This window comes from Molossus molossus, unplaced genomic scaffold, assembly GCF_014108415.1.
Source record: "Molossus molossus isolate mMolMol1 unplaced genomic scaffold, mMolMol1.p scaffold_m16_p_1, whole genome shotgun sequence".
In the NCBI taxonomy this organism is placed as follows: Eukaryota; Metazoa; Chordata; class Mammalia; order Chiroptera; family Molossidae; genus Molossus; species Molossus molossus.
This window is the reverse complement of record NW_023425344.1, coordinates 117950470-117977267: the sequence shown is the minus strand read 5'-3', so window position 1 is coordinate 117977267 and position 26798 is coordinate 117950470. Positions and strand designations below refer to the sequence as shown.

General features: G+C 41.6%; 1 protein-coding gene across 1 annotated transcript in view; it reads left to right on the top strand.

The window, feature by feature from the left end:
* Positions 1–24813: 24813 nt before the first annotated feature.
* HEXA (hexosaminidase subunit alpha) overlaps positions 24814–26798 on the top strand; it is a 31513-nt gene continuing 29528 nt past the window's right edge. The window contains exon 1 of the mRNA XM_036260161.1: positions 24814–25085. Within this exon, the coding sequence (XP_036116054.1) occupies positions 24833–25085 (253 nt within the window). The 5' untranslated portion in view covers positions 24814–24832. The remainder of the gene's footprint in view (positions 25086–26798) is intronic.

Sequence of the window (26798 nt, the reverse complement as noted above, 5' to 3'; positions counted from 1 at the left end):
TCCATGGGCCGACGCTCTAACCACTAAATTAAACAGCCAGGGCGAGTCTTTGTTTTTTAATAGGGGAATTTAACCTATTTACATTAGTGTGATATTTATTTACTTATTTTTCAAGCTCTAGTTTTTATTTTATTTTTTAAAACTTATCTTTATTGTTCAATATATTACAGAGCTCCCCCCTTTCCCCTTATTGACCCCCTCCTCCCCACTCTGCCACCCTCCTGCCTCTGCCACACTGTTGTCTATGTCCATTTGCTATGCATTTATGTATGTAAGATCTTTGGTTTCTCTTGTCCTGCAGCCCCCTTCCCTTTGAGCTTCATCAGTCTAACAACAAATTTGTATTTCTTAATCCCTTCACCATTTTTGCCCATCTTCCCAACCCCCCTCTCATCTGGCAACCATCAAAATTTCTCTGTATCTATGAGTCTGTTTCTGTTCTGCTTTTTCATTTTGTTTGTTAAATTCAATTGTTGATAGATATGTATTTATTGCCATTTTATTATTCATATTTTTATCTTCTTTTTCATCAAGAAGACCCTTCAAATTTCATATAAAACTGGTTTGATGGTAATGAATTCCTTTAACTTTCTTTTTTTTACATTTTTTTTTATCCTTACCCAAGGACATTTTTGCATTTATTTTCAGATAGAGCAGGAGGGAGGCAGGGAGGAAGAAAGACGGAGAGAGAAACATTGATGTGAGAGAGACACATCAACTGGTTGCCACCCACACGACTCCAACCGGGGCCAGGGACGAACTGCAACCGAGGTACATGTCTTTAGCGGGGACCAAACGCAGGACTGTCTGGTCTGGGGGCTGACACTCTAACCGCTGAGCAAAACTGTCCAAGGCCCTTTAACTTTCACTTGTCTGGGAAACTCTTTATATGTCCATCAATTCTAAATGATAGCTTCTTAAGATAGAGTAATCTTGGTTGTAGGTTCTTGCTTTTCATCACTTTGAATATTTCTTGCCACTTCCTTCTGGCCTGCAAAGTTTTTTGTTTTGTTTTTTATTCCTCACCGAGGATATTTTTCTACTTATTATCAGATAGAGTGGGAGGGAGGGAGGGAGACAGAGAGAGAGAGAGAGAGAGAGAGAGAGAGAGAGAGAGAGAGAGAGAGAGACATCAATGTGATAGAGCCACATCGATTGGTTGCCTCTTGCACAACCCAATCGGGGCTGGGGCCAAACCGCCACTGAGGTATTTGCCCTTGACCGGAATCAAACCCGTGACTCATTGGTCCGTGGGCCAATGTTCTAACCACTGAGTCAAATCAGCCAGGGCTGCACAGTTTCTTTTAATAAATCAGCTGACAGTTTTATGGGAGCTCCCTGGCAGGTAATGAACTGCTTTTAAGATTCTATCTTTGTATTTAACCTTTTGCATTTTGATTACGGTGTGTCTTGGTGTGGGCCACTTAGGTTTATCTTGTTTGAGACTTTCTGTGCTTCCTGGACTTGCATGTCTGTTTTCTTCATCAAGTTAGGAAAGTTTTCTGTCATTTTTTCAAATAGGTTTTCAATTTCTTGCTCTCTCTCTCTCTCTCTCTTCTCCTTCTGGTACCCCATGATGCCAATGTTGGTACACTTGAAGTTGTCCCAGAGGCTCCTTACACTATCCTTATTTTTTTAATTCTTTTCTGTTTTTGCTGTTCTGATTGGGTGTTTTTTGCTTCTGTATATTCCAAATCAATGGTTTGCTTCTTGGCTTCACCTACTCTACTATTGATTCCCTGTAAACTATTCTTTAATTCAGTTAGAGTGTATCCTTCATTTCTGACTGTGCATCCTTCATTTCTGACTGGCCATTTTTTATGCTTTTGATGTCCTTACTAAGTGCACTAGGCATCCTTATAACCAGTGTTTTGAACTCTCCATCTGTTAGATTGTTTATCTCCATTTAGTTTAGTTCTTTTCCTGGAATTTTGTTCTGTTGTTTCATTTGGGACATGTTTCTTTGTCTCCTCATTTTGCCTACCTCCCTGTGTTTGTTTCTATGTATTAGGTAGTTTCTATGTCTCCTAGGCATCCTAGGGTGGCCTATTGTGATAGGTGCCATATAGACTCCAGGGGCATGGCCTCCCTGATCACCCCAGTTGTGCCCTCAAGATGCACCCCTCTTGTGGACTGTACACTCTTCTGTTGTAACTGAGTCTTGAGTGCTGTTGGCACATCAATGGGAGGGATTTACTCAAGCTGATCAGCTGCAAGGACTGCCCACTGCCCTCTGACTACCTTAGAGGACCAGCTGTGCAGGGGTGCACCACACAGAGCAAGACTTACTTCAGCAGGGCTCTGGTACTCCCTGAGTCCAATCCTTGAGTGTGTCACTTGCAGAGGAGGTTGGTGGTAGTGCTTTAACGTGGTCTGAAGCTAAACACTGGGTGTGCTTGTAGGGTTGAGGGTTTGGTGGATAAATAAAATGTAACCTCGGGCTATGCATTCTCATGGTCTGGCCAGCCAAGGACCAAAGCATGCATGAGAATAGGTAAGGTATGCATGATTAGTTCGGAACACTGCCCTGAAAGTGCCAATGGATCTATGGCCCAAGTATGAATGTGTTTGTTATGTATCTCCACTGAAAACAGTGAGGGGCAGCTGGAACAGGAAGAATGCCGGGCTTGGCTGAAAGGTCAGCAGAGACATGACTTCAAGAACTTAACTACCTAAAACACCATCTAACCTGGAGAACCACTTTGCAAATAAATTGTGCTGCATTCAGAGATCCAAAGCATTTGCTCCCTTGTCATGCTCCCCCTCACTCCAACCCGTGTCTGCTTGTAATCCATTGCATTGTGACACCCTCTGGCAGGCTGAGACTCGCAAGTGCTGGGTCTGGGGCAAGGTCAGCCTCTACCTGTGTTCTACCCAGGGCCACTATGAATAAGCTACAAAGCTATCTGCCAATGGCTGCTTCTTGTGCTGGGCTTGGTGGTGCCCTGGCAAAGTCAAGCTATGAACGAAGGCTGGCTGCTTCTAGTGCCAGGCCTGGGGCAACTTAGGGAGAGGTATACGGCTCACTGGTGCCCTGGCAAAGTCAAGCTATGAACTAAGACTGGCTGCTTCTAGTGCCAGGCCTGGGGCAACTTAGGGAGAGGTATACGGCTCACTGAAGCCAGATGCTGCTTATTTGAGAGAATTTAGGGAAATCTGAAGCAGGAGCCAAGACAGGCCAATCCTATGGTAAAGCCACTGGAAACAGCTTGGGTCGGCCCGAACGTTGAGTGGAGCAGGGCCTCAGGGAATCACCAGGGTGGGGCAAACAGTGTGAGCCAGGTAGCTGGAGTCCCAGATATGGCGGCTGTCTGCCACCCCAGGGAAGGGCTCACCAAAGGAACAACAGCCTCTGCCAGCATGTTTGTCTGGGAGAAAGCTGCCTCTCCAACCCTCGTCCAATGCCAAACAATTCAGTTCTTCCCTGTATGTCTCTGGTGCCTCTCAAGCTGCCTCCCCCACTCTGGAGCAAGTCCAGGTAAGTCTGTGTATGGGCCCTTTAAGAGGAACTGCCTGGCCCTGGCCTGTTTGGCTCAGTGGTAAAGCATCAGCCTGTGAACCAAAGAGTCTCAGGTTGAATTCTGGCTAAAGGGCATGTAACTTCGGTTGTGGTTTGATCCCCAGCCCTGGTCAGGGTCATGCAGGAGGCAACCAATCCATGTGTCTCTCTCACACTGATATTTCTCTGTCTCTCTGTCTCTGTCTCTCTCTCCCCCTCCCACTCTGTCTGGAGATAGATGAAAAAAAATATCTTGCCCTGGCCGGTTTGGCTCAGCGGTTGGAGCGTCGGCCTGCGGTACAGAGAAAAAAAATATCTTTGGGTGAAGATTAAAAAAGAAAAGAAAAAAGAACTGCCTGGGGCTCCAGCAGCCTCAGCCTCTCTCAGCCTGAATCCCTGCTGGTTTTTACAGCCTGAAGTTATGGGGACTTCTCTTCCTGGCACTGGAGCCCTGAGCTGGGCACTTAGTGTGGGACAAGGACCCCTCACTCCTCAGGGAGGACCTTACCAGCCGAGGTGGTCTCTTGATTTTTATCCACCACACATGGGTGTGGGACCAGCCTGTCCTGGCCTCCACTCCTCCTACCAGTCTCCATGTGGCTTCTTTAATTTTGTAGTTGTGGTATTTTCATTCAGCTTGATTTCAGGTGGTTTCAAATAATGGTTGTTCTGTAGGTTGTGGTATTTTCATTCAGCTTGATTTCAGGTGGTTTCAAATAATGGTTGTTCTGTAGGTTAGTTGTAATTTTGGTGTGGTTGTGGGAGGAGGCAAGTATCAAGTTTACCTACGCTACCATCTTGACTGGAAGTTTCATTAGTGTGATAATTAGATAGACTGGGCTTATCCTATCTTCCTAATCTTTGTATTTTCTGTCAATTACAGGTTTTTATTGCTTCCTTCCCTTTCCCTCATATTTTGCCAGAATTATCCAGTTTTCTTTAGTCCTTTTCTTTTTCTATAATGATGTGAAGTAGTGTCCTGTTTTCTGTATTGCAAGAGTATACATATCAATTTTATTAGTTATGTCTTTTTTAAAATTAATTTCAAGGCATCAATAGTAGCAATGAAAAGATAATACTAATGTTGGAGGAGAGCAATGAAATGGACATTTCACACATTATTGGTGCGAATATAAAGCTTTATCCCATCTTTCCAAGTGTTTATAGTGAGAGGGTGAGGAAAGTAGCCCTGATTACATGGCTTAAGCCAGGGAGGGCCTGAGGCTGTGATCAATCTCATCCAAGCTCAAAACTAAAAGATGAAATTTCCAAGTGAAAAACAAAGTATTAATGGTGAGAAAGGATAAATATAGATGCTGTTATGGCAACCAATATCCTCTATGATGGTCATTGTAGTGTTGTTTATAACTGAGAAAATGTGGAATCAACATAAATGTGCATTAATAGGGAATTGGGTAAATAAATGATGGAAAATCCACACTATTCCAATTCTCTATGTAATCTTGGAAAAGTTATTTAACCCCTCAATTCTGATTTCCTTATCTATTAAATGGAAATAATAAGAGCACCTATATCAATCATAAAGTTATAGTAAGGCTTAAATAAATTAACATATGTAGAGTTCTTACAGTAGTGTCTGTCACATGATAAGTACACAAAGATGTTATTTATCATTATTGTTATAATTATTCAGCTTTTAAAAACAATATTTTGGTGCTGGTGAGAGGGGGAATAAAAGAAAGGTGGTCAAAAGGCACAAACTTCCAGTTATAAGATAAATAAGTACTAGGGATGTAATTAATGCACAGCATAGTGACTATAGCTAACACTGCTATACGATGTATATGAAAGTTGTTAAAAGAGTAGATCCTAAGAATGCTCATCACAAAAAAAATATATATGCATATATTTTGATATCTATATGAGGTGATGGATGTTGCCTAAACTTACTGTGGTAGTCACTGCATGCTATCTGTAAGTCAAATCATTATGCTGTACAACCTAAACGTATACAGTGCTGTATGTGAATTATATCGCTATAAAACTGCATGGGGGGAGCAGAATATTAGCTATTTTACATAATATATTGTTAACTGAAATTTTTGTAGAATAGCAGTTATTTCATGCTCTAATGTTTTGTTGTTAAAGATTATGGAGGTGTGTACGCTGAAAGTGGCCACACACAGAAATGACCATAGGTACTAAGTCATACACATATGTGCATAGAAATATGTGCTAAAGTGCCGACATTCATTATTTTTCTGGTTTTTATGTGCCTTTTGGTACTATAAAGGGCTCAAATGTGGGAAGTAAGCACAGGGAAGAACATATACATCAGAAAGGACTGTGGTGACATCTCCCTGTAAAGCCTACAGGTCAGGAACTTGGGTCATGAAGGCAGAAAATTAATTATTCTGGAAAACCAAGTTGTAATTCTTTTTTTTTTTTTAATTTATTTTTTTGTTATAGATGTTTCTCCTTTTTTACCACATTGGCACCCCCCTCCGCACCCCACCCCGGCCCATCCCCAGCTTTGTTGTCCATGTCTATTGGTCATGCATACATGCATATAAGTTCTGTGGTTTATCTTTTCACACACCCCCAACCCCTCTTCTGAGGGATGTCAGTCTGCGCTCTACTTCCATGTTTCTGGGTCTGCCGTATTCCTCAGACTGTTATGTTCATTATATTCTGTATATAAGTGAGATCATGTGGTATTTGTCTTTTTCTGCTTGGCTTATTTCACTTAGGATAATACTTTCCAGGTCCCTCCATGTCATCTCAAAGGATAAGAGATCTTTCTTTCTTACAGCTGCATAGTACTCCATTGTGTGTATATATACCACTGCTTTTTTATCCATTTGTCTACTGATGGACACTTGGGCTGTTTCCAGATCTTAGCTATTGTAAATAGTGCTGCTATGAACATGGGGTACATATATTCTTCCTGATTGGTGTTTCAGGCTTCTTAGGGTATATTCCTAGAAGCAGGATCACTGGGTCAAATGGAAGTTCAATTTTTAAGTTTTTGAGGCAACACCATATTGTTTTCCACAGTGGCTGCATCAGTCTGCATTCCCACCAGCAGTGTACTAGAGTCCCCTTTTCTCCACACCTTCGCCAACACTTGTTGTTTGATGATTTGTTGATGGCAGCCATTCTAACAAGTATAAGGTGATACCTCATTGTTGTTTTAATTTGCATCTCTCTGATGATTAGTGATGTTGAGCATTTCTTCATATGTCTCTTGGCCATTTGTATGTCCTGTTCAGAGAAGTGTCTATTCAGTTCCTCTGTCCATTTTTTTTATTTTTTATTTTCTTTAATACTCACCCGAGGACATTTTTTGATATTTTGTTAAGATAGAGTGGAAGGGAGGGAGAGAGAGAGAGAAACATCGACGTGAAAGGGACACATCGAGTGGTCGCTACCCACACAACCCAATCAGTGCTGGGGACAAACTGCAACCAAGGTACATGCCGCCAGCGGGAACCGAACCCAGGTCTCTCCAGACCGCAGGCCAACGCTCTAACTGCTGAGCCAAACCGGCCAGGGCATCTCTTCCCATTTTTAATTGGGTTCTTTGTCTTCCTTTTGTTCAGTTGTATGAGCACTCTATATATATTGGAAATTAACCCCTTATCTGATATATCATTGGCAATGATGTTTTCCTATACAGTGGGTTGCCTTTCCATTTTGATGATTTTCTTTTGCTGTGCAGAAGCTTTTTAGTTTGATGTAGTGCCATGTGTTCATTTTTTCCTTTGTTTCTGTTGCCTTAGGTGATGTATCAGTGAAAATTCTGCTCCGTATGATGTCCAAAATTTTGTTGCCTACATTTTCTTCTAAAATTTTTATGGATTCACGGGTCACATTTAAGTCTTTTATCCATTTTGAGTTTATTTTTGTGTATGGTATAAGTTTATGGTCTAGTTTCATATTTTTGCATGTAGCTGTCCAATTTTTCCAACACCATTTATTAAAGAGGCTGTCTTTACTCCACTGTATGCTCTTGCCACCTTTGTCAAATATTAATTAAGCATATTGCCTTGGGTCCATTTCTGGGTTTTCAGTTCTGTTCCACTGGTCTATATGCCCGTTCTTGTGCCAGTACCAGGCTGTTTTGGTTACACTCGCTTTGTAGTATAACCTGATATCTGGTATTGTGATCCCACCTATTTTGTCCTTTTTCAAAATTGCTGTGGCTATTCAGGGACTTTTTTGGTTCCATATGAACTTTTGAAGTATTTGTTCTAGTTCTGTGAAATATGTCGTTGGTATTTTGATGGGGATTGCATTGAATCTATAGATTGCTTTGGGTAGTATGGACATTTTGATGATGTTAATTCTTCCAATCCATGAACAGGGTATGTGCTTCCACTTTTTTATATCTTCCTCTATTTCTTTTTTCAATGTCCTGTAGTTTTCTGCAAATAGGTCCTTTACTTCTTTGGTTAAGTTTATTCCTAGGCATCTTAATTTTTTTGCCGCAATGGTAAATGGGATTGTTTTTTCAGTTTCTCTTTCTGTGAGTTCATCATTGGTGTATAAGAATGCCGTCGATTTCTTGACCTTAATTTTGTATCTTGCTACTTTCCCAAATTCATTTATTAAGTCTAGTAGATTTTTGATGGAGTCTTTAGGGTTCTATGTATAATATCATGTCATCTGCAAATCATGACTGTTTCACGTCCTCCTTTCCCATTTGGATCCCTTTTATTTTTTCTTCATGTCTGATTGCTGTGGATAAGACTTCCAGTACTATGTTAAATAAGGGTGTCTTGTTCCTGTTCTTAACGGAAATGTTTTTAGTTTCTGCCCACTGAGTATGATGTTGGTTGTAGGTCTTTCATATATGGCCTTTATTATGTCGAGATATGATCCCTCTATTTCCACATTGCTGAGCGTTTTTATCAGAAATGGATGCTAAATTTTGTCAAATGCTTTTTCAGCATCTATTGATATGATCATGTGGTTTTTATTCTTTATTTTGATTATGTAGTGTATCACATTTATTGATTTGCGAATATTGTACCAGCCTTGCATCCCTGGAATGAATCCCACTTGGTCATGGTGAATAATTTTTTTGATGTATTGCTGGATCCGATTTGCTAGTATTTTGTTCAGGATTTTGGCGTCTATGTTCATCAGGGATATTGGCCTGTAGTTTTCTTTCCTTGTAGTGTATTTTTCTGGTTTTGGAATTAGAATTATGCTGGCCTCATAGAACATGTTTGGAAGTCTCCCTTCTTCTTGAATTTTTTGAAATAGTTTGTGGAGAATGGGTGTTAGTTCTTTTTTGAATGTTCGGTAAAACTTCCCCGTGAAGCCATCTGGGCCTGGGCTTTTGTTTGCTGGGAGAGTCTTGATTACCTCTTCAATTTCCTTAGTTGTTATTGGTCTGTTCAAGTTTTCTATCTTTTCCTGGTCCAGTCTTGGGAGACTGTGTGTTTCTAGAAATTTGTCCATTTCGCTTAGATTGTCGAATTTGTTGCCATATAGTTGTTCATAGTAGCTGTTAACGATCTTTTGTATTTCCGTGGTGTTGGTTGTTACTTCTTCTCTTTCATTTCTGATTTTGTGTATTTGGGTTCTGTCTCTTTGTTTCTTGGTGAGTCTAGCTAAGGGTCCATCAATCCTGTTTATCTTTTTGAAAAACCAGCTCTTTGTTTCATTGATCCTTTGAATTGTTTTTTTGGTCTCTATGTCATTTATTTCTGCTCTGATCTTTACTATTTCCTTCCTTCTACTTGCTCTGGGGTTTTCTTTTTGTTTGCTTTCTAATTCTTTAAGTTGTGAGGTTAGACAGTCAATTAGAAAATTTTCTTGTTTTTTGAGGTAGGCCTGTAGTGCTATGAACTTCCCTCTCAGAACTGCTTTTGCTGCATCCCATAGATTTTGTGTTGTTGTGTGTTCATTTTCATTGGTTTCCAGGAAGTTTTTTATTTCTTCCTTGATCTCCTCAGTAACCCATTCATTGTTTAATAACATGCTATTCAGCCTCCATGTGTTGAAATGTCTTTGCATGTTCTTGTTGCAATTGATTTCTAGTGTCATGCGATTGTGATCTGAGAAGATGCTTGATATGATTTCAATATTCTTGAACTTGTGGAGATTTAATTTGTGTCCTATCATGTGGTCTATCTTTGAGAATGTCCCATGTGCACTTGAGAAGAATGTGTATTCTGTAGTTTTGGTGTGTATTTCTCTGTAGATATCTATTAAATCCATTTAGTCTAGTGCTTCATTTAGAGTCTCTGTTTCCTTGCTAATTTTTTGTCTAGAGGATCTATCCAGTGGTGTCAACGGGGTGTTGAAGTCCCCTGCTATGATTGTACTGCTGTCGATTTCTCCTTGGAAGTCCTCCAGAAGATTTTTAAATATATTTTGGTGCTCCTATATTGGGTGAATATATGTTTATCAAGGTTATATCTTCCTGTTGGATAGATCCTTTCAATATTATGTAGTGGCCTTCTTTGTCTCTAGTTATGGCTTTCATTTTGAAATCTATTTTATCAGATATGAGTATTGTTACCCCAGCTTTTTTTTTGCTTTCCATTTGCTTGGAACATTTTTTTCCATCCCTTCACTTTCAACCTATGTGAGTCTTTTGTTGTGAGGTGGGTCTCTTGTAAACAACATATAGATGAGTCATGCTTTCTTATCCAATCAGCTACTCTGTGTGTTTTTATGGGAGCATTCAATCCATTTACATTTAAGGTGATTATTGATAGGTACTTATTTATTGCCATTTTTGTTTAGTGTGGTTCTATTTTTCTTTCCATTTCTCCTGCTAATTGCAGTAGTCTTTTTAACATTTCTTGCAGCGCTGGTTTGGTGCTAATGTATTCCCTTAGCCTTTTTTGTCTGCTAAGCTCTTTATTTGACTTTCTATTTTGAATGATAGCCTTGCTGGGTAGAGTAGTCTTGGATTCAGATCGTTGTTTTTCATGACCTTGATTACTTCATGCCATTCCCTCTGGCCTGTAGTGTTTCTTGTGAGAAGTCAGCTGAAAGCCTTAACAGGTTTCCTTTGTAGGTAACCTGTTGCTTATGTCTTGCTGCTTTTAGGGTTCTCTCTTTATCTCTAATTTTTGGCATTTTAATTACTATTTGTCTTGGTGTGGGCCTGTTTGGGTTCTTCTTACTTGGGGCTCTCTGCACTTCTTGAACTTGAATGCCTTCTTCCTTCACCAAATTAGGGAAGTTTCCTGTCACTGTTTTTTTTTAATATATTCTCTAACACTTGCTCTTTTTCTTCTTCTTCCGGAACTCCTATGATGTGAATATTATTACGTTTCCAGTTGTCCCACAGTTCTTTTAAGCTGTCTTCCTGTTTTTTAATCAGTTTTTCCTTTTGGTTTTCTGATTGGTTGGTTTTTTCTACCCTGTCTTCTAATTCACTGATCAGTCCTCAGCTTCCTCTACTCTGCTTTTTAAACCTTCCAATGTGTTTTTCATTTCTGATATGTCATTTGTTATCTCTTCTTGATGATTTTTAATTTTCAATTGGCTTATTTTCAGCATCTCTATGTCCTTACTCATGCTGTTGAGCTTCCTCAAGATCATGGCTCTGAATTCTAGCTCTGTTAACATGCCTAACTGCTTCACATTGATCACATCTTTGGTGGAAGTCTCTTGCTCTTTCATTTGGCTTGTGTTTCTGTGTTCACCATTTTGGCTATCACAGTGGGCTTTGGAGCCTGTCAAGTTTTCCCTGTGGGTGTTGGTGTTCTGCTGTTTGTGGCTCCCTCTCCTGGGTTTAGATGACCGAGGAAGGACCCATGATAAACACTACTGTCAAGTCTTACTTTCCTGGTTAAAGTTGCCAGCCCAGGAATGGTACTGTTATCCTCTCACTTGTTGCCTGGAGGCTAGCAGTCGAGGTTACTTGAAGAGTTTTGGGTTGTCAGTTGAATGAAAAACTCCCTCAGGTGCTCAGCATAAGGGGATTTCATGAGGGTGGGTCAGATGCTGGTTGTTAATTAGCCTCAATTAGCATTTCAATGGCCCACAGGGTGGGGTTGAATCTCCGAGGGAGGGGCTGCTGCCTTTCCCCAGAGCCCTGGGAAGGAGGGGTATGGCCACCATCCTTCGTGGCAGCAACTCAGCAAAAGCTCTGTGTGCCCTCACAATCCCGAGTGTCCTGACACAGTTCCAGTCCAGTCTGCCCTCCCTCTGCTAAAGCCCAAGGTGCATTGCTGTGGTTTTTTAAGCCTCTGTCCTGGCTCTGCGCTGTGGAGCTGCTTGGGAGGGTAACCTGAGGACGCCGCTCCCAGCTAAGGCCGCTGCTGAGCTGCTGACTGTGGGCTCCCAGCCCCCATCTTGCGCCTTCGCAAGCCTACCAGGATCGAGTCAGTTTCCTGGTTGTATGGTCCTTGCAAGCTGGTTTTCTGTTTGTTTTTCCCGTCGATTTGTCTGTGTTATAGTAGTAATTCCAGTTTGGTCCTGGGAGATGGTCTGTGTAGCTTCCGTTCACTCTGCCGCCATTTTGGAAAACCTCAAGTTGTAATTCTTTTTTAATTTTTTTCCTCACCCGAGGACATTTTTTCCATTTTTTGTTCAGATAGAGTGGGAGGGAGAGAGAAAGAGAGAAACATCAACGTGAAAGGGACACATCGAGTGGCTGCCACCCGCATGACCAGCCAGGGCCAGGAACAAACTGCAACCGAGGTACATGCCCTTAGCAGGAACCAAACCCGGGTCTCTCTGGACCACAGGCCGACGCTCTAACCGCTGAGCCAAACCGGCCAGGGCGCAAGTTGTAATTCTTATGTAGCAGAGTTTATGAACTGAGAGTCGTACCTTCTACACCCAAAATTATGTTGTTTGAATTTTTTAAAACCAAATATATGTTGCTTTTATAATGAAGAAATGGCCATCATTGTCTCTCCACTTATTCTTTTCTAAATGAACTCATTGTCTCACTAGCTGGGTCCCTCATATTATCTCTCTGGAGAATTTGAAATTGGAATAATTAGAAAGAGCAAGGAATGAAGCAGATGCAGAGGTAAGGATGACTGACGGGATGGGTCCTGAGAGATCAAGGGGTAACCTTGATTCCTAATAGATATTCCAGCCTATTTGCCTGGCTATGATTAGCTTCTTATGTCTACATGCTGGTGAAGATAATAAACTCCCCACTGTTGAGCTAGTTGGGGTTTTCTTCCTAGCAACTAAAAGATCTCTGACAAGACTATCAAGTGTTTAAAATTTTGCACCTAGAATATGAAGAATCTTTTTAATTTCTAAAGCATTCTTACATTATTTATCATATTGGGAAAGATCACTGTTTCTTTTACCTTTGTCTCCATGGTTAGAACTCTAATTACCTCATAATTACCTAGGTGTTCACTTGGTTCTGAATAATTCTTTAACTTTCTACTGGCCTCTTGCCACTATCTGGTTAATGTGGACCCAGGAAAGGTTAATAGATTTTAATATTTTCCTGAGCAAACTTTCCTTAGGAAGATAAGTTAGCTACTGCCAAGGGAGAAAAGCATTGGCCAAACACAGTGACTTTTATATTATTTGTATCATTGCTTCTTTCTAGTTCTAAAGTTAATTGAAAGTTATCCATGCACATTTAATCCAATGATCATTCCTTTCTAGAATAAGACAGTGGGCTAGGTCCAGGTTGTAGGCACAGTGGGCTCCATGATCAAACTGCATTCAATTTCAAGGAGGCTAGATGACTGCAGGCGTTTCCAGAGGCACAATCCAGTGAGGTAGGGAGAGCCCTAGTCAGGAAGGCCACATATCTGTAGTCTATTTCCAGCCATACCTCTCTCTGAGTATGGTCACACTTGGTTGAATAACTTTAATATACAAGTTTATCGGTGTGCCTACTGCATGTAAAGCACTGTACTATGTACAGGAAGGAATTAATTTAGTAATTTGACCAGCATTTATTGAGCACCCACTATGTACATGACACTTTGCTCAGTGCTGGAAGTATTACTATGAATACTACTCTAGTCTTGCTCTTGAGGAACAGCACTTCCCCGGTTCTCAGTTCTCCTATCTTAAATGAGGGAAGTGAAATAGATAATTTCTAAGATCATATCTAGGTCTATACTTTATGATTCTCAAAAATTTTCCCTAGATCTTTGTACTTTCTGGTGTGTAGGGGTTGTTGTTGTTTTAGTTCAAGAAGAAGTTTATAATAGAGGATTAAATAAAGTTTTCAAATACACATTACAAACAGCATATATTGGTTTGAGTTCAGTACTACAATGCTTCTTCCTACATCTTTGTTAGGGGTTAATTCTTTATAAAATTTTATGGATGTTTGGACTTTATTTAGGATAGTATGAGGCCAGAAGCAAAGTCTTCAAACCATTTAATTCTGACCAACTGCCTAATGTGGCTATAATCCTGAGAGATCTCTACGGGAGAAATACACTCAGGACACTCCAAGCTAAGGAGCACTATAACTGGGGCCTTGACCCAGATCTCTAATGTGTACTTTATATGGATGGGCTAGGCATCATCAGTCACCCTGGCACTTTCTGTCTAGACTACATCCTGCTCTAATCCAGGCCCAGGGAATTTTTCGTGACACCCACATGGGAGACAAATTTTAAGAGCTATAGGAAGTCTCAACATAAAAAAAATGAATCCAAGAGAAAGATCCAACAGAAGTAAGACATTCTATCTGGAGTTGTTAGCACTAAGAAGTCCACCTGTAATATCAGTGAGATTGGACATTTTTGGAAACCTGTATCACAGTAATATGGCACTAACATTTTCTGAAGACAAATATTAACAGATGGCTAAAGGACAGAAAAGTTGAAGGGATCTGTGCTCTAGAGTTCCTGGAGGCTGTAGCCTAGCTATTAGTCAAAGAAGGAAAATAATTATGGAAGACCCGGGCAGGAGGAGAACGAGAGGAAGGCAAGGAGTGAGTGATAAATCTTTCAGGGCCAACTGCCAACTGGGGGATTCCAGTGGGCAATAATGCAGGGTCTGAATGATTTTTTTAAAGATTTATATACTCAGATTAAGGTTTCATTGACATCCCACCTCCCTTAAGGGGTTTCAGATTATTCCTGTGGATTTGGCCAGAATGAGCAGCACGGCCAGCATTAAGGCTGTAGGAATGAAGGCCTAAGAGTTCAGACTAGAGCCAAGATAATTCTAGTCCAGAGCAGCCATCAGGATGCCTGGAGCAGGATGTAGTTTAAACAAAAGGAACCCCTATTTAAAAGGCCTTAAACACTACACAACTGTCTCAACTGCAAAAATTTACTCTTTATTGGTCTAAAAATCCCAACATCAGAGGCCCTGGACTGATGGTCTAATCCTGAATAGGATTCCTGATGTTTCTTCATGAATTTATCTGACTTAGATGTAATCTTCAAGTGGGTAAGAGTCTTAATTAAATGGCTCTAATGGTAAAGGGGATACTAACATTATTTTTATGTGTTTCTCTTCATACACTGTTGGTTCTAGACAAACAGAATTGCTCCAGATTCTTCAGAAATCTCTGCTTAGGTTAATTTGCCATTTCATTGTTTTCATTTTAAAAGATTTATTAAGTGTCTGAGTGCCAGACACCGTTCTAGGACCTGTGAATCCTAAAGTGAACAAGTTAGAGTTTTCCTTCTTATTTGTATCCCTTCTTCATGGACTCTTCTTTGCCTCCACACATTGAAATTCTGACTGTCTTTAAAGTTGTAATAAAAATGCTTCCTCATCCATGCATTTATTCAACAAATACTTGTGTGCAGAGACCTGGTTCAGGCAGAAGGATATAACTGTGAAAAAAGATACCACTCATTCAGCAAGTAGTCTGTGGGGAACACAGACAAGTAAAGAGGCTAAAATGAGGGTGCTATGCCTGGCCATTATGGCTCAGTGGTTGAGCATCAACCCATGCACCAAGAGGTGGCTGGTTTGATTCCTGGTCAGGGCACATGCCCGGGGTTGTGGACTCATTCCCCAGTAGGGGGTGTGCAAGAGGCAGCTGATCAATGTTCCTGTCTCATGGGTGTTTCTGTCTCTCCCTCTCCCTTCCTCTCTCTCTAAAAATCAATAAAAACATATTAAAATGAGGGTGCTATAAAATAAAGAAGCACCCGAAAGGAAGTGATGTCAATGCTCCTCAAAGTTTCTCACATTACAGAGTTAGGAGATTGCTCTTGGCTGGAGGTGACTGGCCAGGATGTCTAGAAGCCCCAGGCTCTGCCCGACCACCCAAGGATGGGAGGGGATCATTGTGTCAGCCCACATGTACTCCATTCACAGCATACTTGTTGGTCTGGTTTAGGCTAAGACTTGAAGGATTAGTAGATGCTGCTAACTAGGAAAAGATATTCAGGGCCCTGCAGTTGTTCATTTAACAAGCCTTTCTTGAGCATCTACTATATGCTGGGTGAGTTTCAGGGGCTAGGAATACAACAATGAACACAAAATCTGTCCTTGAGGACCATTTACTCTAGTAGAGAAGACAGACAAATGCAAAGGCAATTACAATACAGTCGTCCCTCGTTTATTGCGGTTAATCCGTTCCAGACTCTAGCAGTTGCACCTGGCGTTGAAGGATCCCGGGGGTGCTCAAATACATAGGCCTACAGTCTATACATACAGTAATTGTAATTGTAATTGTAATATAGGGGTGTATAACTGACTCAGACAACCAAGCGCAGGCTGTATCATTTTCACTGTCTTGGTCAACCTTTTAAAGAATATATTTGAAAAAACCTCGATTAAGTGAAGCCGTGAAAGTCGAAGCGCAAAGTGGCGAGGGACAACTGTACTACGAGATAAGTGCACTGATGGAGATAAGCTCAAAGTGTTATCAAATTTTACCCAAGTTTGAGAAATCATAGATTTACAGGATGGTAAAATAAAGCTTAGACCTTCAGGTAGGTGGTGCGAGTAGAAGGAGAGGTAGGAAAGGCATTCTAAAGGGAGTATGGTAAAAGTGAGATAATCGTGGCACATTATTATCTCCCTCTGCTATCCCACCTCCTTTCACAGCTCCGTGCTTTGCCCATGCTTCCCTTCCCTGACAGGCTAACTCATGCTTTGGGAGTCAGCTCAACAGTCACCTCATTTGTGAAAGACTTCCCCAGTCAAAATTAACCATTTTCTCCTCTCTGCATCTACAGTGATGACTCTGTTCTATGAATCAAAAACCTGAACATAATATCTGATGGTGAATTCTTTTTTTTAATAAAAAAAATTATTTTTATTTATTGATTTTGTTTTAGAGAGAGAGGAAGGGAGAGAGAGAGAGATAGAAACATCGATGAAAGAGAACATTGATTGGCCACCTCCTGCATACCTCCACTGGGAATTTGACCCACAACCTGGGCATGTGCCCTGACCGTGAATCAAACTGGTGACCTCCTGGTACAGAGGTTGATACTCAACCACTAAGCAACACCAGCTGGGTGTGAATTATTTTTCTGATATGTAAACTAATTTATTAGAAGCTATAGATATGGGAATTAAATCATTTTATTCACTTAATATACTATCCTTAATAAAAGGAAACATAGAGAAAATAACCAAATATTATATTACCTGTCATTGTTTTTCTTATCTACTCTCAATATTGATGGTAATGTTGTGTATAAGAATTTGTATTGGAATTTTTACTAATTTCAATTTAAAACTTTTTTCAATTACAGTGTACTTTCAGTATTATATTGTTAAATAACTATTTATAAATATTGCTACTATTTTTATGCTAGTCTCTGAACATTTATTTGGATTATGATAATTTTTTCTATTTTTTATTAATTCTTTTGTTGTTATAGATATTTCTCCTTTTTTAACCCCATTGACTCCCTCCTCCCTATCCTCTTCCACACTGTCCCCAGTTTTGTTGTCTATGTCCATCGGTTATGCATACATGCATATAAGTTCTGTGGTTTATTCCCCCCCACCCCCTTCTGAGGAATGTCAGCCTGTACCTTATGTCTATGTCTCTGGGTCTATTTTGTTCATAAGTTTGTTTAGTTCATTATATTCCACAAATAAGTGAGATCATGTGATATTTGTCTTTCTCTGCTTGGCTTGTTTTGCTTAGGATAATACTTTTCAGGTCCTTCCACGTCGTCTCAAAGGATAAGAGTCTTTCTTTCTTACCGCTGCATAGTATTTCATTGTGTATATGTATCATAGCTTTTTTATCCACTCATCTACTGATGGGCACTTGGGCTGTTTCCAGATCTTAGCTATTGTAAATAGTGCTGCTACAAACATGGAGGTACATATTCTTTCTGATTGGTGTTTCAGGTTTCTTAGGGTATATTCCTAGAAGTGGGATCATTGGGTCAAATGGCAGTTCAATTTTTAATTTTTTGAGGTAACACCATAGTGTTTTCCATAGTGGCTGCACCAGTCTGCATTCCCACCAGCAGTGTACTAGGGTCCCCTTTTCTCCACACCCTTGCCAGCACTTGTTGTTTGATGATTTGTTGATGGTGGCCATTCTGATAGGAGTAAGGTGAGATCTCATAGTTGTTTTAATTTGCATATCTCTGGTGATTAGTGACATTGAGCATTTTTTCATATGTCTCTTGACCATTTGTATGTCCTGTTAGGAGAGGTGTCTATTTAGTTCCTCTGCCTATTTTTTTTTTTTTTTTATCCTCACCCGAGGACATTTTTCCATTTTTTGCACAGACAGAGTGGGAGGGAGAGAGAGAAAGAGAGAGAGAGAGAGAAACATCGACGTGAAAGGGACACATTGAGTGGCTGCCACCCGCACGACCAACCAGGGCTGGGGACAAACTGCAACCGAGGTACATGCCCTTAGCGGGAACCAAACCCGGGTCTCTCCAGACCGCAGGCCGATGCTCTAACCGCTGAGCCAAACTGGCCAGGGCCTCTGCCCATTTTTTAATTGGGTTCTTTGTCTTTCTTTTGTTGAGTTGTGTGAGTACTCTATATATTTTGGAAATTAACCCCTTATCTGATGTATCACTGGCAATTATGCTCTCCCATATAGTGGGTTCCTTTCCATTGTGATGGTTGTTTCTTTTGCTGTCCAAAAGCTCTTTAGTTTGATGTAGTCCCATGTGTTCATTTTCCCCTTTGTTTCTCTTGCCTTAGGTGTTGTAACAGTGAAAATTCTGCCTTGTGTGATGTCTGAAATTTTGTTGCTTACATTTTCTTCTAGGACTTTTATGGATTCACGAGTCACATTTAAGCTTTTTATCCTTTTTTAGTTTATTCTTGTATATGGTTTAAGTTGGTGATCTAGATTCACTTTTTTGCATGTAGCTGTCCAATTTTCCCAGCACCATTTGTTGAAGAGACTATCTTTACTCCATTGTATGCTCTTGCCACCTCTGTCAAATATTAATAGAGCATAAGGACTTGGATCAATTTCTGGGTTCTCTGTTCTGTTCCATTGATCTATATGCCTGTTCTGTGCTGCCGTCACTTGGCCTGCCAGGATCAATGCAACGCTATGAACCTATAAGCATACACTGCTTGGAGTGAGGGGGAGCTTTGCAAGGGAGCAAATGCTCCAGATTTTTGGACACAGTCCCATTTATTTGCAGATTGGTACCCCCAGGTTACAAGCAAATTTATGTAAATTATTTCCTTTAGATAGCGTTTCTACAAACCATACACCCTAGCTTTGTCTCTTGCTTTTTAGGAGAAGAGACTTTGAGGCCAAAAGATAACAAACCCTCATTCACACGCAAATGAAGCACTCAATGCACTTGGGTGAGCCAGGTTTCCTAGAATGCATTAACACAAGGTTGAGAGTGCATTAACACAAGATTACAAAACATCCATCTCCCAACCCCACATGTGCCAGTACCAGGCTGTTTTGATTACAATAGCTTTGTAGTATAACCTGATATCCGGTATTGTGGTCCCTCCTACTTTGTTCTTTTTTCTCAAGATTGTTGTGGCTATTAGGGACCACTTTTGGTTCCATATAAACTTTTGGATTATTTGTTCTAGTTAAGTGAAATATATCATTAGTATTTTGATGGGGATTGCATTGAATCTATACATTGCTTGGATAGTATGGACATTTTAATGATGTTAACTCTTCCAATCCATGAACAAGTTATATGCTTCCACTTTTTTTATATCTTCCTCTATTTCTTTTTTCAATGACCTGTAGTTTTCTGCAAAGAGGTCCTTTACTTCTTTGGTTAAGTTTATTCCTAGGTCTCTTAATTTTTTTGCCACAGTGGTAAAAAAGATTGCTTTTTTTTTAGATTTTCTTTCTGTGAGTTCATTGTTGGTATATAGGAATGCCATTGATTTCTTGATGTTAATTTTGTATTCTGCTACTTTGCCAAATTCATTTAATAAATCTAGTAGATTTTTTATGGAGTCTTTAGGGTTTGCTATGTACAATATTATATCATCTGCCAATCATGACAATTTCACTTCCTCCTTTCCAATTTGGATCCCTTTTATTCTTTCTTCATGTCCAATTGCTGTGGCTAAGACTTCCAGTACTACGTTAAATAAGAGTGGACATCCCTGTTTTGTTCTTGTTCTTAAGGGAAATACTTTTAGTTTTTGCTTGTTGAATATGATGTTGGCATTAGGTTTTTCATATATGGCCTTTATTATGTCAAGATATGATCCCTCTATTTCCACATTGCTGAGCTCTTTTATCAGAAATGGGTGCTGAATTTTGTTGAATGCTTTTCCAGCATCTATTGATAAGATTATATGGTTTTTATCTTTCATTTTGTTTATGTGGTGTATTATATTTATTGATTTGTGAATATTGTACCATCCTTGCATCCCTGGGATGAATTCCACTTGTTCAATAATATTTTTAATGTATTGCTGGATCTGATTTCCTAATATTTTGTTAAGGATTTTGGCATGTGTGCTCATCAGGGATATTGGCCTGTAGTTTTCTTTCTTTGTAGTGTCTTTCTCCAGTTTGGAAATTAGGACTATGCTGGCCTCATAAAATGGGTTTGGAGGTCTTCTGTCTTCTTGAATTTTTTGAAATAGTTTGAGGGGAATGGGTGTTACTTCTTCTTTGAATGTTTGGTAAAACTCCCCCGTGAAGCCATCCGGACCTGGGCTTTTTTTTTTTTTGCAGGGAGTTTCTTGATTACATCTTCAATTTCCTTAGTTGTTATTGGTCTGTTCAAGTTTTCTATCTTTTCCTGGTTCAGTTTTTGGAGACTGTGTGTTTCTAGAAATGTGAGTCACTGTCCCTACCTGGCCTTGGACAACTTGACTGAAGCACAGCAGGTCAGAGCCCCAAGTAGTCTGGTGGGCAGGACCTCCATAGCCCAGAGGCTGGGGTCTACTTTGGGTCTCACACTTTGAATATCTCTGTTCTGAGCTATTCCCCCCTCCCAAGGAACTGGGCTCTATGGGGGAAATCCTGGCCTTATCCAGGATGGTTTGAACAGACTTGGGAAGGGGTGTCTCCCATAGCTTGTAGGAAGAGATCGGGTACTTCCTCTCCTTCCAATACCTTAGCCCTTCCTGATTTAATGCCACCTCAAGGAGGAGGGGGTTAAAATATATATGTCAGCCTCACTTGGTATTCCAATCTTTCAGCACCACTGCCTCCCGACCAGGCAGGACCTCCCAGTTTCTGGCCAAGCCAAATTTGCAAGTAACCCACACCACCAGACCCAGTTGCAGGAGTGCAGATTTCAGAGCCCTTCCTCCTTGCCCCAGGTTGCTGCAGGGCAGAGCAGCACCAGCCATTCCAGAGATTAAGGAAGGGGACCTCCCCTGCATTTGAGATGGGCAGAACAATCCTCTTTCCTGGGCCCCACTGTCCAGTCCCCATCTGGCTCTCTGCCAAAAGTTCCTTCAGAACAGAAAGCATCCCTCAGATTCCCTGGTGGGTGTACCCATCAGTCCCCTTTGCTGGCCCTAAACTCCTTTGCATGGCCCCTGACGTAGACACAGATCAGGGTTAACTTTCTAGGCAGAATGATGGGAGGGCACTCATACTGCTCTCTCCAACAAGTCTCAACCTTGGACTCCCCCCCCCCCCCCCCCAATCTCCACAGTCAGTGCCACTCCAGCCATTTCTCTCTGCTCCTGGTGCTCCCAGCTCTGTGGCCTAGCCATAGGTTACTCAGTCTCCATCCAGTCTGTGGTTCCAGCAATTCCTAGGACTGGGGAGGTGGCCCCCCTCTGTCCAGCAAACACTGCAGTGCCCAGCCTGGCACAGAGGGCAGTGGTGGTGAGGCTGGGTGCTGAGTCATGGCCACCCCTCGTGACCTCCTCCCAAGGAGGATTCTGCAAAAATCTTAAACTTTTAATGGTTACTCATTATTTTTCTAATTACCAGATATACTGGTCAGAGACAGGATAATTGGAATAATATGTTTGGAATATTCTCTCATAAAAAATCTAAGAATTTTCATTAGTAATTTTTTAAATCTCTTTATTCAGGTCCAGCTCCTTCATTTTGTGACTTGTGTAAATGACTCACCTCCCCTGGTACAGGTTAAGTATCACATGAAGGGGTGCCTTGGCACATGCTCAGTCCTGAAACCCTATCTTGACCTACTGTTCTAACCTTTGAACATGTTTTGAACCTTCCCTAAACTACTGATCTTGTGTGACAGAAGGCTGATTATGAACTTGGCTCTGCTGACAATGATTCTGATATCCTCTCCCTTGGTACTTGGGTAATTTACCTCCTGATGTTACCACGGGGACCAGACTCAGAGTTGGTCTGCCTCAGGCCAGATGGTAGTGTGTAGGTTACTGACTTCATGCAAGAAAAATTGCAAAATATGAGTCCAGACGATTTTGAGAGTAAGTTTATTAAAGCTGGGGATAGTGAAACCAGTGTGGGCTTGTTCTAATGAGAATGCATTGTGGGTTCTTTGTCTTGAGGCTTTTTATCTTTCTTTGGCTGGTAAGAATCCTAGGGGAGGTCTCAGGGGAGGGTCTTAACAGAATATTCATTAGCTTTACAGATGTGTCCTTCAATATGTTGATTCATCAAAATGTACATATAGAGTGGTCAGGGTTATTTTCTGTCACTGTTAATCCTTACCTGAGGATATTTCCCCATTGTTTTTAAATAGAGTGGAAGGACAGAGGGAGACAGAGTGAAAGAGAGAAACATTGATGTGAAAGAGACACATTGATTGGTTGCCTCCCACAAGACTCTGACCAGAGCCAGGGGAAAATCCTACAACCCAGGCACATAGCCTTGACTGGGAATTGAACCTATGACCTTTCAGTCTATGGGCCGACACTCCAACCTCAGAGCCAAACAGGCCAGCACTGGTGGTTTTATTTTTAAAGAATGTCATCAAACAGGAACCAGGACCGAAGGCAGGCCAGTCTGCCCCTAGATGGTCTGGAATGTGTAAACCATTTGTTCCTAAGTATCCTTTGTTAGGGAAAATAAAACCTTGTGATTCATTAGCTGGCTGTAAATTGTTCAAATTGTTTGGCCGTGCTTAATTATTTTGTCTCATTTTCCTTTATTCCACATGTCAGGGAATTTCCCTAGCTTCTTACTATCCTGCCTCGCTGCCTGGTGGAATACCCAGACACTTGTTAGTGCTGATGAAAATTGTATCTTAAGCAATGTAGGAACTAGTGTAAACATGCAGTCTGGGGATCTGAAACTGGTTGTGAGATTGAATTTCCATTTTGTTCCCTATAATCCTAGCATAATCAACTCTCTAAGAGAAATTTGATGAATCCTGGGAAGTTACAGAAGTGAAAGATGATGTTTTTTCATCTGATTTCCCATAAGTCATGTAGATATAACTATTAAATTAGGCAGCTAAAAATCTAAATACAGGGGGGAAAGTAGGTTTACATTTGTGAGTATGCGAAACAGACTTTATCCTTGCATTATTATTTACTAATTATTGTATTATTTTTCATACAAACAAATGTAAGTCTACTTTTGCCCCACCCTGTCTAAATTACCATGATTTTTAAGGACCTTTTATTTTTAAAAGTTCATTTTCCTGATCTTCACACTTAATCTAATACTAAAATAAAACTTTATGATTTAAAATTTTATGTACCAGCCCTGGCCAGTTTGGCTCAGCAGTTAAAGTGTCGGCCCTCAGATGGTAGGATCAAGGGTTTGATTGATATCCAGTCAAGGGTACACACCTGGGTTTCAGACTGGATTCCCCAATCCTGGTAGTGAGGGAGGCAACCAATTGATGTGTCTCTCTCACACTGATGTTTCTCTCTCACGTGCTCTGTCTCTCTCTCCCTCTTTCCCTCCCTTCCACTCTATCTAAAAATCAATGGAAAATAATTTGTGAGGATTAACCAAAAAAATTAAAATTTATGTACCAGCCAAAAAATGCTACACAATAGCATTACTTGTATCCCCTTTTGCAGTCAGTGTTTCAATTACACTCCGATAATACACTGGTGAAAAAGGTCCCTGATTCAAGTATCTGCAGAGTTCTCATTGTTCAGTCCTCAAGCCTTTCTTGCATTAACCCCTGTGTTTCTGAATACCCACTATTTCCTGGATCTATATATAGCTCTCTTAGTTCTCCACTGATATAGTTTAAGCTCTCATTATCTTCCATCTCAAAAAAAAAAAAAAAAAAAACTAACTGGATTCTTATCCATCCAACTATTCAACATGAGATTTCCAAAATGCAGATTATTTGGGGTGTTCTTCAATTGCACACAGAATGAAGTCTTGACCTTGGACTTCTATGTAAGCTCCTGCAGGACCAGGCCCGTCTTATGTCTGGGCATTCTCCAACTTGCACTCAAAGTTCAACCATTATCTTATTACTTACACTAAGTACATACCCCAGTTTGTGAAGTTTTGTCTGGGGCAAGGGATTTGGGTGCAGTTACTAGATTATCAAACATCAAGAGAAGAGCCCACACCAGAAGCAAGAATTGGGACAGCTCTGAACGCATTTTTCCTCCCCACTCTTAAGTAGATCACATGTTTGTGATCTTGTGATCCCCTCGCTAAAAGGGCCATTCCTACTACCTAACAGCCCCACAGCATTTCGCATCACAACAATCTGTGGTTTTAATCCCCTCTTCTGCTTCTAAAATTTCCGGGGAACGCTATTCCTCCTTCAAGATCCAGCCTAGAAATCCGCAGTCTGAGGACTTGCCTTTCCCGCTCCCCACGTGGCACTTCTAGAGTCTGGGGTGCTCACAGTTCTGTGATGACGGCAGGCATGGCATCTGCGGGGTACACTAGCGACGGCGCCACCCGGCCCCCGAGCCGCCGGCACCAGGCCGGCCCGCACCCCCGGCGCCACGCTGCACAGCTCCGGTGTCACGCCGGAGAGGGGCGGGGGTCGTGCTCCCGGATCGCAGGCGGAGAGCCGCCCTCCGTCACGTGACACGCCAGTTGTCACGCGGACGCCGCTCACCTGACCAGGGTCACGTGGCCCGGTCCGCTGGGACCGAGGAGACTGGCGGGCCATGGCAGGCTCCAGGCTCTGGTTCCCGCTGCTGCTGGCGGCAGCGCTCGCTGGGCCGGCCACGGCCCTGTGGCCCTGGCCCCAGTACATCCAGACCTCCGACTGGCCCTACACCATCTCCCCGCACAGCTTCCAGTTCCAGTATCACGTCAGATCGGCCGCGCAGTCGGGCTGCTCTGTCCTCGACGAGGCCTTCCAGCGCTACCGCGACCTGCTCTTCGGTTCCGAGTCCTGGGACGGCTCTGCCCTCACAGGTGAGCCGGACGTGCTCCGCCTCGTTCAGGGATCGGAGACTACCTGCCTTGGGACAACTCCCCACACTTCCTGAGACGCCCTTCTTTGGGCTTTTGCCCCACTCTCTAGTCACCACCCTCTAGTCGCCACTTCCTGCTGCCCTTTCCCTCCGGCTGTCTCAGCCTCCCCAGGGTTTAGTCCCCCAGCGCCATTCCCTTCGCTGAGCTGACTTCTGGGGTTAGGATTTATCCGGAATCCTGCCCTCGGGCTGTATTTCACCCAAAATGCCTGCTATAGGACTACCGTTCAATCAGGATACCCAGTTACTGAAAATACTGTGCCAGTGGACATCCAAGGTGATCAAGTGTCAGGGTTCTAGAGAAGCCGGCAGCCTGAGAAGCCAGGGCTGAGTCGAGGAGACCAGAGCTGACACCCAAATTTGGTGTGACAAAACGTGAGAAATGTATTGACCTATCCAAAATTACGTGAAAGTGTCTGACACATGGCTTGTTCAGTAAATGTTTAAACTGTGAGAAATCTTAGAACACTTCCATAAGGAAACGAGGTTTGAGCAGCCACTTATAGTGAGATGGTGAATATGATGGGCCTGGACTGAGGGTATTCCAGGAAGGGTAAAAGCTTGAGCAGAGGCACAAAGGGTTATCGAGCTCAGTGTACACTGGGCTGGTGTGATGAGGGTGAGGGCTGGGGAGTGGTGAGGGATGAGGTGATTGGGGGGGAGGGGTGTGTGGAATTAAATGAAAAGTCAGGAGTGCTTTGGATATTGGTTTCATCTAAATTACAAGGGTTGGCAATTTTCTTTAAGGCAGCTGCTGAAAATTGTGTTTGAGGATTATTATTTCAAAGCAAATTAATGAATGCAGTCAGCAATGCAAAGGAATCAAATTCTACTTTATGGACATAAAATTTAGAGTTTTCTTGAAAATCTGTAATCTAGTTCTCTGGTTTTCACATGTTCGTGTTTATGAGTGGAAGCCATATTTATGGTTGGGCCATATGATAACATTTTGAATGATGTTTCAACTGTGCTTAAATTACTTGAACAAATGTTCTCATTTGATATATAGAATTAAAAACATGTAATTAAACAGATGGTGATTAGAGAGTGACAAAGTCTCGGCATCAAGGTAGTTCTTTTTTTTTTTTTTATCCTCACCCGAGGACATTTTTCCATTTTTTGTTCAGACAGGGAGAGAAGAAGCGAGAGAGAGAAAGAGAGAGAGAGAGAGAGAGAGACATCGACGTGAAAGGGACACATTGAGTGGCTGCCACTCACACAACCCAACCAGGGCCGGGGACAAACTGCAACTGAGGTACATGCCCTTAGCGGGAACCAAACCCGGGTCTCTCTGGAATGCAGGCCAACGCTCTAACCACTGAGCAAAACTGGCCAGGGCTCAAGGTAGTTCTTAACCTGTGAAATGCATTGGGCTGGGGAGGATAAAAGGCCTACTGTTTGTGTGTGTGCTGTATCACATATTTCTCTGAATCCTTCCTGACAAATACTAGAATGCCTTACACAGGATTGGCACTCAGAATATGTTTATTTTGATATAGAACAATTGGGGCCTGGCTTATACAAAAACAATAGGTCTGTCATGTAATTGCTTTGTGCCTATCCCTGTGCTGGGCACTCTGGATGTTATAAGAAAAGTAGAAGACCTAGGTCCAAGCTTTGCAGTCCAACCGGAGAAATTGTAGCAAAAGGACAC